Below are 14,179 nucleotides of genomic sequence, written 5' to 3' on the forward strand. Positions count from 1 at the left end.
ATTATATTTGTGATACTGCAGATTTCAGAGAATCAGACAGAATTGGTTTTTGTATCTGGTAGTTCCTCTCACTGTATGACCTTGAGCAGTTAAGTTCTCTAGGTTTCATTTTTCTCATCTGTAAGACAAGGATAACCATAGCACCAACCTCAATCATGACGAAGTACAGATATGACATTGGGAGGGAAGAGAATATAAAATAATGCACACAGAGTGCTCAGCACAAGGCCTGGCAGTACACTCAGCAAATATTAGTTGGAAGCATAGAATGAGATGGGGGCAGAGAGGAGGGGTCCCTAACCTTGACCAGTGAGCTAGATCTTGAAGGATTAGAGGCATTTGCATTTTCAAGTAGGTTAGCAGGAGAAATGGCATGCATGCAAGTAAAGAAGAATCTTACTGCAACAGGGTGAGGGTGGGAGTGTGAAGGGGTAGAGATGCTGTTGAGAAGGAGGCAGCCAGATCAGGAGAAGCAGTGTAGACATTGGAGTAAAGGAGACCCATCTGGGGACTTCGGTAGAGTTGAGAGCTGATGGTTCCTTAACGAAGGCAGCATTATGGTAAGGGGACAGTAAGGGGACAGATTCAACAGCATTCTAGGAGATGGGACCATTAGGACTTGGCAGCTAATAGGGCTCTGATGAGGGCTGAGTTAAGGGGACTCAAGTATCTGGTGTGAGCACTGGGGGGATGGAGAGGCCTTGACCCAGGAAGAGGGGCTGCAGCTTGCGGTGGGGGAGCACTGAGCTCCACTTTGGCAGGTTGTATTTGTGACCTTGGAACTTCCTGTAGATGTTCGATAGGCACCTGGAGGATGGCTTGCAGCTGAGGAAGACTGTCTGGGCAGGAGACACAGATCTGGTGGGTGGGCATTTAATAAGCACGTTACACTGCGCTTCTCACTGAATCCTCAAATGGGCCCTTTCAGGCAAGAACTATCATCCCCATTTCATGGATGGAGAAACTAAGGCTTTGAAGAGCAGAGTAGCTCTTCCAAGTTCACATAGTAGTAGTTTGGGGGAAAATCAAACTCAGGTCACTAACTTCAGAAAATGGGCAGCTGGTACACAGTGTAGGTTTGGGAGATGAAAAAGTTCTGAAGGTGGATGGTGGTGATGGTTGCACAACACGAATGTGCTTAATGCCACTGAATTATGCACTTAAAATTGTACACTTAAAAAGGGTCAAAATGGTAAATTTTATATTATATATATTTTACCACAATGAAAAAAAAAGAAAGAAGGAAAATGTGGTCCTGACCACCAATTATATTGCAAGTGTTGGCTGAGGAGCCATCATTTCCCTCTGTGCTGTTTTTATAATGTTTGCTTTCATCCCTATGATAATATTTTCTATTTTGTCTGGCTTCCTTAATTTCAAATTCTCAGAGGAGAGGAAACCTCACTATAACACCTATGGATCTCTTAGTCACAAGAGTTACCAAATTCCCTAGGAAATTTGGTATATATTAGGTATACATATATATATTAGAACATACCAGTAACAAGCAAGGTAGTTTGTAACACACACTGACCTAAGCCAACTCGCTCATGCATAAATATAGGGTTCCTTTCAGTAAGTGTCAGAAACCACCAAGACTATGAGATAGGTGAGGTTGGCTACTCCCCCACTACCTTTCTACTGGGTTTGTTTGTTTTTTTTTTTTTTTTTTTTTTTGCGGTATGCGGGCCTCTCACTGTTGTGGCCTCCCCCGTTGCGGAGCACAGGCTCCGGACGCGCAGGCTCCGGACGCGCAGGCTCAGCCGCTCCGCGGCATATGGGATCCTCCCGGACCGGGGCACGAACCCGTATCCCCTGCATCGGCAGGCGGACTCTCAACCACTTGCGCCACCAGGGAGGCCCTGGATTTGTTTTTTTAAAAAGTTGCATTGAGGGCTTCCCTGGTGGCGCAGTGGTTGAGAGTCCGCCTGCCAATGCAGGGGACATGGGTTTGTGCCCCGGTCCGGGAAGATCCCACATGCCACGGAGCGGCTGGGCCCGTGAGCCATGGCCGCTGGGCCTGCGCGTCCGGAACCTGTGCTCCACAACGGGAGAGGCCCCAACAGTGAGAGGCCCGCGTACCGCTAAAAAAAAAAAAAAAAAAAAGTTGCATTGAGATATATATACCCTGAAGCTCACCCATGCAAAGTGTACAATTCAATGGCTTTAAGCCTGTTTACAGAGCTGTGCAACCATCACCAGGATCTAATTTTCTTTTTTTTTATTTATTTATTTTTGCCCACACTGGGTCTTCGTTGCTATGCGTGGGCTTTCTCTAGTTGCGGCAGGCGGGGGCTACTCTTCGCTGCGGTGCGCTGGCTTCTCATTGCAGTGGCTTCTCTTGCTGTGGAGCATGGGCTCTGGGTGTGAGGGCTTCAGTAGTTGTGGCATGTGGGCTGAGTAGTTGTGGCTCACGGGCTCTAGAGTGCAGGCTCAGTAGTTGTGGCGCATGGGCTTAGTTGCTCCTCGGCATGTGGGATCTTCCCAGACCAGGGCTCGAACCCATGTCCCCTGCATTGGCAGGCGGATTCTTAACCACTGTGCCACCAGGGAAGTCCAGGATCTAATTCTGAAACATTTTTGTCATCTCAAAAAGGAGTTTGTACCTTTCCCAACCCACCTCCCCTTCCCCTCCCTACCGCCTGCCCTAGGCACATAATAATCTGTAGATTTGCCTAGTCTGGACATTTCACATAATGGATAAATGGTCATTTGTGACTGACTTCTTTCACTTAGCATAAATGTACACGTTTCTGTGTGGGCATATATTTTTTACTTTTCTTGGGCATATGCCTAGGAGTAGAATTTTATATGGTAACCCTGTGTTTAATCTGTTGAGGAACTGCCAAACTGTTTTCCAAAGTGGTTGTACCATTTACAATCTCACCAGCAGTGTATGAAGGTTCCAATTTCTCCACACTCTTGTAAACTCTTGTTATTGTCTGTCTTTTTAATTTTAGCCATCCTGGTAGGTATAAAGTGGTATCTCGTTGTCTTGATTTGCATTTCTGACTAATGTTGTTGAATACATTTTCATGTACTTACTAGCCATTTGTAAATCTTTTTTGAAGGAATGTCAATTCACATCCTTTGCCCATTTTAAAACTGGGTTATCTTTTTATTATTTATTTATTTATTTATTTATTTATTTATTTATTTATTTATTGGCTGCGTCAGGTCTTAATTGTGACACACAGGCTCTTCGTTGTGGTGCACAGGCTTCTCTCTAGTTGTGGTGCGCGGGCTTAGTTGCCCCGTGGCATGTTAGTTCCCCGACCAGGGGTCACTTGCGTCCCCTGCATTTTAAGGTGGATTCTTAACTGCTGGACTACCAGGGAAGTTCCTGGGTTGTCTTTTTATTGCTGAGTTGTAAGAATTTTTTTTATGTGTTCTGGGTACAAGTCCCTTATTGGATATATGACTTGCAAATATTTTCTCCCATTTTATGAACCGTCTTTTCACTTTCTTGATGATATCCTTTGAACCACATTTTTTAAAAATTTTGATGAAGCCCAACTTATAAATCTTTTCTTATCCTTTTGGTGTCATATCTAAGAAGCCATTTCCTAACCCAAGGTCACAAATATTTACTTCTAAATGTTCTCCTCCATTTTGAGTTAATTTTTATGTATGATGTGAAGCAGGGGTCCAACCTTGCTCTTGCAAGTGACTATCCAATTGTCCCCAAATCATTGTTGAACAGTCCATCCCCCCAACATTGAATTGTCTTGGCACCCTTGTTGAAAATTAACTGATCATAAATGTAGTACATTTCTGCATTCTGAATTCTATTCTATAGATCCATATGTCTATCCTTATACCAGTCCCCCACTGTTTTGAAATTGGAAAGTATGTTGAGAAGCTGGAGCCGGTGTATTGAATTAAGAATATGCAGATTATGACCTGCTGAATAAGGGGGCACAAACCACCCACTTGGGATCCCCAGGTAGTTCCCTCAGCATCCGAGCTCCCACTTTGGGGAAGTGAAACCCACGGGGTGATTTTGATTAAAGGCAAAGTTTCAATATACCCACACAAAGGAAGTAAAGTCACAAGAATTTTTACTTATAGATCCCAGAAAGAGAGGTGGTTTACAGTGAGCTGGGGGAAGGGCAGTCCTCCATCCCAGGTCAGGAGTAAGCAGGAGACAGAGAGCAGGGTAGTAAGCACCTATTACTTATTAGGTAGTTGGGGCAGAGGTGACTAACTTTTTACAGGCTTAAGTCTCAAGTAGTTACTTTAAGAGGTGCCCTGGGGAAAGCAAATTGGGAACTTAACAGTGGGGATGCTAAACTCAAGTCCTTATCTAGATGTTCAGACTCTGGATGTGAGCAAGGTTATCACATTGTAAAATGCCTGGGCAGCAGCTCAGAGCTCTGTGTGTTTTTCTCACTGCAGAAGAGAGGTTGAATGCACCAACTTTGTTCTTCTTTTTTAAGATCATTTGGCTTTCTGGGTCCCTTGCTATTCTGACACCAGTGCAATACTGCAGTGTAATTCTGACACTAACCACCTACAGTTAGCATCAGACTCCACAAGTTTCAGGGCACAGGATTAGGTCAAACAAGATTTCCCTTATTTCACATGCCAGCATCACGTGGGGTCCTCAGGTCACCTATACTTATGACAGACCAGCTACAAATTCGGGAGGTTCCCGTGACACCTCTTAGGTTCAATAATTCACTAGAATGATTCACAGAACTGAGGAAAAAGTTATGTTTATGATGACAGTTGCATTGTAAAGGATACAAATGAAGTGACACATAGTACAAGGTATGGTAGGGTCCTGAGTGCAGAGTTTCCATGCCCTCTCCCCATGGATTCAGAGTGTTTCACCCTCCCAGTATATCAATGTGTTCACCAATCAGAACGCTCCAATGAGCTTTGGTGTCCAGAGTTTTTATTGGGGTTTTATTGTGCAAATATTATTGATTGAGTCATTGGCCCTGTGGTTGGATTCAATCTTCAGTCTCCCTCCTCTCCCTGGGGACTGGGCTGGCTCAAAGCCACAGTCCTCTAATCACGTGGGTAGTCTGTTTGGTGACCAGCCCCCATCTGGAGTCACCTCATTCATTAGCATAAACTCAGTAGTGATCTGAGGAGCTCATGAATAACACACACACCTATCACTCAAGAAATTCCAAGGGTTTAGAATCTCCCTCCAGGAACCAGAGACAAAGACCAAATTCTTCTTTTTTTAATTAATTAATTAATTAATTAACTTTTGGCTGCATTGGGTCTTTGTTACTGCACGTGAGCTTTCTCTAGTTACGGCAAGTGGGGGCTACTCTTCGTTGCAGTGTGCAAGCTTCTCATTGTGGTGGTTTCTCTGTTGCGGAGCACAGGCTCTAGGTGCATGGGCTTCACTCATTGTGGCACATGGGTTCCATAGCTGTGGCTCTCATGCTCTAGAGCTCAGGCTCAGTAGTTGTGGTGCACGGGCTTAGTTGCTCCGCAGCATGTGGGATCTTCCTGGACCAGTGCTCAAACCCATGTCACCTGCACTGGCAGGTGGATTCTTAACCACTGCGCCACCAGGGAAGTCCTAAGTATTTTTCTATATTATCTGAATAGTCAAAATTTATAACAGGGTTGGAACTATGTTAAGTAATTGTATGTGGCTGATCATAATACTCCATCTAAAACATCTGTGCAAAAAAGAGATGTCCAAAACCTATAGAAATAACTAGAACGCATCCTATCAATAAACTGAGTGGGACTTCCCTGGTGGAGCAGTGGTTGAGAGTCCACCTGCCGATGCAGGGGACACGGGTTCATGCCCTGGTCCGGGAAGATCCCACATGCCATGGAGTGGCTTAGCCTGTGAGCCATGGCTGCTGAGCCTGTGCATCCAGGGCCTATGCTCTGCTATGGGAGAGGCCACAACAGTGAGAGGCCCACGTACCGCAAAAAATAAAAATAAAAAAATAAAGAAAAATAAAAAATAAACAGTGAAAAAAAAATTTATATCTCAAAACATACAGGAAAAGAATTAAACTTAGATATGGAAAGTATATTTCCAAAGCATAAAAAAAGAAGCTATTCACTAGTGTACCAGCTCAGTGAAGCCATTCCACATCTTGCTGAAGTACAGACTATTAAAAAATTAATAACTGCACTCAGTCAATAAAGTTTACATTAAAATAAGAAATCAGCACAAAAGATTCTGTGAAAGTAAATGAAATTTCTACCTTTGGCCATTTGGGATTGAGAAGTCGGGCTTTGATTGCGTCGTCCAGTGCCTTGTCATACTGCTGGATTTTCATATAGGCTGCAGATCTATTGCTGTATAAGATGCAGTTCTGAGGGTCAACAGCTAGGGCTTCACTGTACAGAACAACAGCTGTGTGGAAATCTCCATCATGACAGGCCTGATTACTCTGACGAACTTTCTCAACAAATTCAGCTTTGCTCAGCACTAGTCCATCGGGACTTCTCTGGCCAATAGTCTTAGGACCAAAGAGAGGAATCTACAAACAAAGAAACTTTGTGAGACAACATTTAGATAATCCAGAGAGGTTCCTTGTCTGAATTACAAGAGAACATGGACATTCTTCATAGTCTGCTTTATATTATAGTTAACTTTTGTGCCGTGAAAGACAATAAACTTTCCAAGAAGCAGCCAACATAGTACCTTAAATACAAATGTATCACTATATATATATGTGTGTTCACATATATACATAGAGTTATAAACATACATATTTATACATGTATATTTTGATTGAGAGAATGAATGAATAATGCAAAAATGTACTCAGGCTTTTCCTTGGCAATTTAAAGTTATACTAAGAAAAAACCAAAAGGGACTTCCCTGGTGGCGTAGTGGTTAAGAATCTGCCTGCCACAGTGGTTAAGAATCCCCCTGCCAAGGCAGGGGACACGGGTTCAATCCCTGGTCCAGGAAGATCCCACATGCTATGGAGCAACTAAGCCCATGCACCACAAGTTCTGAGCCTGTGCTCTAAAGCCCGTGAGCCCCAACTGCTGAAGCCCACGTGCCTAGAGCCAGTGCTCCACAACAAGAGAAGCCACTGCAATAAGCCCGTGAACCGCAATGATGCAATGAGAAGCCCCTGCTTACCACAACTAGAGAAAGCCCACGCAGCAACAAAGACCTAATGCAGCCAAAAATTAATTAATTAATTAATTAGTTAATTAATTAAAAATAAAATCTGCCTGCTAATACAGGGGACACGGATTTGAGCCCTGGTCCAGGAAGATCCCACGTGCCGTGGAGCAACTACTGGGCACCACAACTACTGAGCCCGCATACCACAACTGCTGAAGCCCATGCGCCTAGAGCCCAGCTCTGCAACAAGAGAAGCCACTGCAGTGAGAAGCCTGTGCACCACAACAAAGAGTAGCCCCCGCTCACCACAACTAGAGAAAGCCTGTGAACAGCAACGAAGATCCAACACAGCCAAAAATAAATAAATAAATTTAGAAAAAAAGAAACAAACCAAAATACAAACCTGTGCAGACAATATGATCTCAATTATGTGAAGATGGTTGCACTTAAGAAATTAATGAAAGGAACAAGATCAAAATATTAACTATGCTGAAGACCTAAATAAACGTTTCTCCAAACAAGACATACAGATGGCCAAGAGGCACATGAAAAGATGCTCAACATCACTAATTATTAGAGAAATGCAAATCAAAACTACAATGAGGTATCACCTCACACCAGTCAGAATAGCCATCATCAAAAAATCTACAAACAGGGACTTCCCTGGTGGCGCAGTGGTTAAGAATCCACCAGCCACTGCAGGGGACACGGGTTCGAGCCCTGGTGTGGGAAGATCCCACATGCCGTGGACCAACAAAGCCTGTGTGCCACAACTACTGAGCTTGTGCTCTACAGCCCAAGAGCCACAATTACTGAGCCTGCGTGCCTAGAGCCCATGCTCTGCAACAAGAGAAGCCACTGCAGTAAACATCCTGCACACCACAACAAAGAGTAGCCCCCGCTCGCTGCAACCAGAGAAAAGCCCGCATGCAGCAATGAAGACCCAACTCAGTCAAAATAAAATAAAATAAAATAAAAAAATCTATCTACCTGCACACCTGCCAGATTTCCCAGAGCAGAGTGCCCCATTCCTGATCTCTGCCCAGAACTCCTTTCAGAGTGTGTTGAAAGTCAGCTATTGCAGTGGCTAATGACCTAATCCTTATAAAGCTGGTGAGTGACATTCTTTAGTTAGTATTTGATTTAGGCATCAAGGTAACACTGGCCTCTTATAATGGATTGGGAAATTTTCCCTCCTCTTCTATTTGCTGGAAGAGTTTGTAAAGGATTGCTGTTAATTTTTCTTTAAATATTCAGTAGATTTCACTGGTGAAGCCATGTGGACCTGGTCTTTTCTTTGTAGGAAGATTGTTAATTACTAATTCAGTCTCTTATTATAGGTCTATTCAAAATTTCTATTTCTTCTCAAATCAGTTTTAATTTGTCTTTCTATGAATTTATCCATTTCATATAAATTATCTAATTTGTTGGCATACATTTGTTTATGATTTTCCCTTATAATTCCCTCAAATTTTAGTAATTTGAGTCTTTGCTTTCTGTGTCTTGATCCATCTAGCTAAAGGTTTGTCAGTTTGTCAGTTGTGTTCGTCTTTTCAAAGAATCAACTTTTAGTTTCCTTGATTTCTCTCTATTTTTTTCTACTCTTTATTTCTTTATTTCTGCTCTAGTCTTTATTATTTCCTCCCTTCTGCTTGCTTTGTATTTAGTTTACTCTTCCTTTTTCTAGTTTCTTAAGGTGGAAGTGTTTATAGCTAAATTTCCCTCTAGGCATTGCTTTTACTGAATCCCATAAGTCTTGGTATATTGTATTTTTGTTTTCATTCATCTCAAAGCATTTCCCAGTTTCCCCTGGGATTTCTTTTTCACCCTTTGGTTCTACTAGGGTTTTTGGTTTTTGTTTTCTTTTTCTACTAGGTTTTTAAAATAAATTTATTTATTTTATTTATTTATTATTTTTGGCTGTGTTGGGTCTTCATTGCTACGTGTGGGCTTTCTCTAGATGCAGCGAGTGGGGCTTCTCTTGTTGCAGCGAGTGGGGCTTCTCTTGTTGAAGCAAGTGGGGCTTCTCTTGTTGAGGAGCACAGGCTCTAGGGCACGCAGGCTTCGGTAGTTGTGGTGCGAGGGCTTCAGTAGTTGTGGCTCGCAGGCTCTAGAGCACAGGCTCAGTAGTTGTGGTACACGGGCTTAGTTGCTCTACGGCATGTGGGATCTTCCCAGACCAGGGCTTGAACCCTTGTTTCCCATACTGCGCCACCAGGGAAGCCCTCTACTAGGTTTTAATGAAAGCAAGTTTCACAAAAAATTCTTCCTTCAGTAAGGACATTTAGCAAGCAGGCACAAAATAGTGATAAGACTTATTCTAGAATCTCCAAGTCCCAGCTCTGTTCCTCTTTGTTTCTCCAAAATTCATTACACAAAAGGTTCATCTGAGGCAAATGAAAAAGTATTCCAGTGGCAGGGTATGACCAAGAACCCTCCCCACTAGTATGGAGCACAGGACTAGTTAAGAATCAAACCAAGAATGCTATCTTGAGTACAAGAGGGTGAAGGGCTCACTAGATTTTTATACCTTATTAATGCCAGGATGAAGACACCCCCAAAGTAATTCCAATTAGTCCATGTCTTAAACACCACTCATCTTATCAATGAAAAACTGATTTCAACATTGATAATGTTAATGAGCAGAAATTCTAGAGTTCAGAAAAGTGAAAGACAGCTGAAGCACTTGTAAGAGTTGCCTTTAATTGAATCTCCTTGCCACCCAGGAGTGTGTATTGTGGTTAGGGAGGAACATACCCGCCCTGGGGTGGACCAATGCCAACACAAACATTCCATCACACAGTCTGTGGAGAAATAATAGAAAGAAAATTGTAGGTCACATCACAGTGTAATGCATGGGAAAATATCTCTAGATAAAACTTTATAAATAAATTCAGTTTTATTTTTTAAATACATATCAGAGCTGTGAGAACAACACATAATGAATAGCTAAGAATGAGTATGGGAGCTCCTCCATTGTTCCTCGGGACAATGTGGAAACAAGGCTGTTGCTTCATAGCCCAGACCAATTGCCCATTTATTCTGCCTGAGTCATGGGCACCAAGGAAACCAACCAAGGTCCTGGGCATTCTCATTGATGCTAACCCCAAAGAGCCGTGTGAAAATCCTTCATTTCCTATTTTCAAGCCTACCCCTGGCAGAATACATTCTCCAGAGTGCTCCAAGAGCTTCAAGTAGGCCCACTTGTCATTGCCTGCAATCTATAGTACCTCCCCTCTTATGCCTCCGAAAGCATCACAAACATCTGATATCCTGGATAGGTCGGTTTGGATGCAAAAGAAGGAAGCTGTCACCAGGGAGAAGGAAAAATGTATGCAAAAGTTTGGAGGTGAGAGAGAAGAAGCAAGAGGAAGTCAATAGAAAATTGAAGAAAATCCAAACTGCTGGATGCAGGCATCAGGTGGGGATAGAGATAAAGCTCAGGAGGTGGGAAGGGGAGGGAACCTGAAGGAATGTGGAGTCTGGTAAGGAGGTTGGACCCCCTTAAGAGTAATAGAGAGTCATAGAGGGTTTAGAGCAGGGGAGGAGCACATCAAGATTGCATGGTGGACAAATATCTCTGTGGCTCACGGGCTGGAGGGCAAGAGTGGAGCAGGGAGACCAGCTAGGAGGCTCCAGTAGGGAAGAGAAAAACAGAGCCTCTGGAGTCATGGCGATACTGATATCCCAGTTCTTCTGCAAAATCCTAATTGCCTGCATGAGGAAGCTGCCATCCACTGGGACTGTGCTTACCCAGCAGGTGGGAGTATCTGCCCTTTCCTTCCTCTTCTGCTCCAGGCTCCCTTGTTGATGTCAACCCGAGAAGCCATGTGAAGATACCTCATCACCGCCATCAGTGCTCACCAGGACAATGCCAATGACCAGATGACCCATTAGTCAACAAATGATGAAAAAGGGAAAAAGCAGATGGGAGGTCTAGACTAACAGAGACTCAAGAGACAGGCAAGGGCTTCCCTGGTGGCACAGTGGTTAAGGATCCGCCTGCCAATGCAGGGGACATGGGTTCAAGCCCTGGTCCGGGAAGATCCCACATGCCACAGAGCAACTAAACCTGTGTGCCACAACTACTGAGGCTGCGCTCTAGAGCCTGCAAGCCACAACTACTGAGCCTGTGTGCCACAACTACTGAGGCTGTGCTCTAGAGCCTGCGAGCCACAACTACTGAGCCTGTGTGCCATAACTACTGAAACCTGCATGCCTAGAGCCCATGCTCTGCACTGAGAAGCCACCGCAATGAGAAGCCTGCACAGCGCAACAGAGAGTAGCCCCCGCTTGCCACAACTAGAGAAGGCCCACACACAGCAAGGAAGACCCAACTCAGCCAAAAAAATTAAATAAATAAATAAATAAATAAATAATTTTTTAAAAAGACGAGTAGGATATTAGAAATGAAAAAAAGAATTAAAAGAAAAAAAAGAGACAGGCAAACCTAATACGAGGTTGAACTGTGATGCCATCAAACCAACAGAAAAAAGACATGTGGGGACACTTGGAAAAATGTGAATACAGATAAGATGATTTTAAAGAATTATTATTAATTCTGTTTAGGTGTGATAAAAGCATTGTGGTTTTGTTTTGTTTTAAATATTTGTTAGAGATAAATGTTAAAGCATTTACAGATAAAATACAATTCTGGGATTTGCTTTAAAATAATCATGAAAAATTCCCGTGCCCTAACACAGTATTTCCTATTTACATATTACATCCTTTTTTATCCTCATATGCACACATTTTTTTCCATGCCTGTAGCCATAATACGCCAATTCTTTTATGATCTGAGAACAAATGCTGCTTTTGAGAAAGAGCTCCTCTATTTGGAATGTCATTGGCAACACCTGAACGTACAGTTTTCACTCTGTCCTTGACAGCCAAGGTCGTTCTCCTTTTTTAAGCAGGAGCATTAATTCCTTAGGAATTGCGATGGTTAATTTTATGTATTAACTTGATTAGCCTAAGGGATGCACCAATAGCTGGTAAAACATCATTTCTGGGTGTGCTTCTGAGGATGTTTCTGGAAGAGATTAGAAATTGAATTGGGGAACTGAGTATTGCAGGTGGCCCTTCGATGTGAGTGGGCACCCGCCAATCCACTGGGGGCTCTAATAGAAGAAAGAGGAGGAGGAAGGGCAAATTGGCTCTCTCTGTCTGCTGGAGCTGAGACATCCATCTGCCGCCCTTGAATGTCGGTCCTCCTGGTACTCAGGCTTTCGCACTCAGAGACTTACACCATCAACCGCCTGATTGGCAAGCCTTCAGACTCAGGCTCAATTACATCACTGGCTTTCTGGTTTTCTAGTTGCAGATGGCAGATGGTGGGACTTCCTGGCTTCCATAACCAAGTAAGTCGATTCCTGTAATAGGTCTCCTCTTATATATACATCCCTGTATATCCTGTAGTTTCTGTTTCTCTGCAGAACCCTGACTAATGCAAGGATCTTTCCTCGAATATGCATTTGAGGATCCTCAGCAGGAAAAAAAAAAGTTTCTATTTGCTTGTGGAAAGCGGTAATGATATTCCTGGTTTTGGAATCAGTCAAATCTTTCCAGAACCATCATTACTAACTGTGAGACCTTGAGATTGGTCCTTCACCTCACTGAATCTTAGCCTCTAATTCTGCAAAGTGGTGATATTAACACCGTAGTACAGAGTTGTTGTGGAGCCAACATGAAATAGTGCCCTCAGCACAGTGCCTGGTACATAGTAAGTGTTCAATAAATGCATGCTGCTGCTGGTGTTTGCTTCTTCAGCCTCTTGTTTTTAACCTCATGTCCTAGTCCATCCAGGCTGATATAACAAATATCATAGACTGGGTGTTATATAAACAACAGAAATTTATGCTCACAGTTCTGGAGGCTGGGAAGTCTGAGATGGAGGCGCCAGCAGATTCAGTGTCTGGTGACAACACATTCCTAGTTCATAGATGGCCATCTTTCTGCTGTGTCCTCACATGGTAGAAGGGGCAGGGGAGCTTCGTAGGGTCTCTTTATAAGGGCATTTGTGAGGGCTCCACCCTCATGACCTAATCACCTCCCAGAGGCCTAATACTATCCTAATACTACCACATTGGGGGTCAGGATTTCAACACATGAATTTGGGGGGACACAAAGTTTCAGTCCATTGTACCTCATCAATTGTTTATTTCAAAAACATTTATCCTTTATGGCCTAATAAATAGTACATATTCATTGGAAAAGAATAAAAGCTTATACCCAGAAAGTGTAAGTTCTGGTATTGCCATCAACATTTTGGTTTGGTGTCTTTTCTTCCAGAGGGGATGAAGCCTAATATTTTTGTATTAACATCCTGACGAGGTTGTTTCTTGCTAAGCCCTAGTAACTAACGACTATTAATTATGTAGACAAATTACCCTCTCTAAGTTTGGTTTTGCTGTCTTTATATAGAGTCATATGAGTATCTGTGGTCTAGTTGCGATAGTGCAGAGCTCTTATGTGTGTATTGGACACTAGCACACAGGTACATGAGTGTGCACATACACACAAATAAGAAAAAAGACTGGAAGGATATTCATAACAATCATGCTTCTAATGGGATGTTATTAAGGTGATTTTTATTTGCTTCTCTAACCTTTTATCACCACTTCAACTAATTTTTTACTAAGAACCTGTGTTAGTTTTTGTTTGTTTGTTTGTTTGTTTTTTGCAGTACGTGGGCCTCTCACTGTTGTGGCCTCTCCCGTTGCGGAGCACAGGCTCTGGACGCGCAGGCTCAGCGGCCATAGCTCACGGGCCCAGCCGCTCCGTGGCATGTGGGATCTTCCCGGACCAGGGCACGAACTTGTGTCCCCCTGTATCGGCAGGCGGACTCTCAACCACTGTGCCACCAGGGAAGCCCCTGTGTTAGTTTTAAAACCAGAAAACTGTTTTTTAAATAAAAAGATAAATAAGATTAGCCACCAGGAAAAAGGAGTCAGGAAGGGATTGTCTAAGTGTCTGTATGTCTCTGACCCACCAATCCTATGCGAGGTGATCCAGAAGTCACCTCTAGGAGGCAGGCCTGGATTGTCACTGAAAAGAAGAGATGCTCTCAGTGGCCACTGTTAAGTTCCATAGCCACTCTCCCCAAGC

The 14,179-nt window shown here is 43.2% G+C and overlaps 1 protein-coding gene across 1 annotated transcript in view; it reads left to right on the plus strand.

The window, feature by feature from the left end:
* The window catches only part of HSCB (HscB mitochondrial iron-sulfur cluster cochaperone), a 32,852-nt gene extending 20,319 nt beyond the window's left edge, over window positions 1-12,533 (plus strand). Inside the window, exon 6 of the mRNA XM_060119025.1 lies at window positions 12,390-12,533. Coding sequence (XP_059975008.1) covers window positions 12,390-12,436 — 47 coding nt within the window. The 3' untranslated portion in view covers window positions 12,437-12,533. The remainder of the gene's footprint in view (window positions 1-12,389) is intronic.
* The last annotated feature ends 1,646 nt before the right edge of the window (window positions 12,534-14,179 follow it).

The sequence above is a fragment of the Mesoplodon densirostris genome, chromosome 15, assembly GCF_025265405.1.
Source record: "Mesoplodon densirostris isolate mMesDen1 chromosome 15, mMesDen1 primary haplotype, whole genome shotgun sequence".
In the NCBI taxonomy this organism is placed as follows: Eukaryota; Metazoa; Chordata; class Mammalia; order Artiodactyla; family Ziphiidae; genus Mesoplodon; species Mesoplodon densirostris.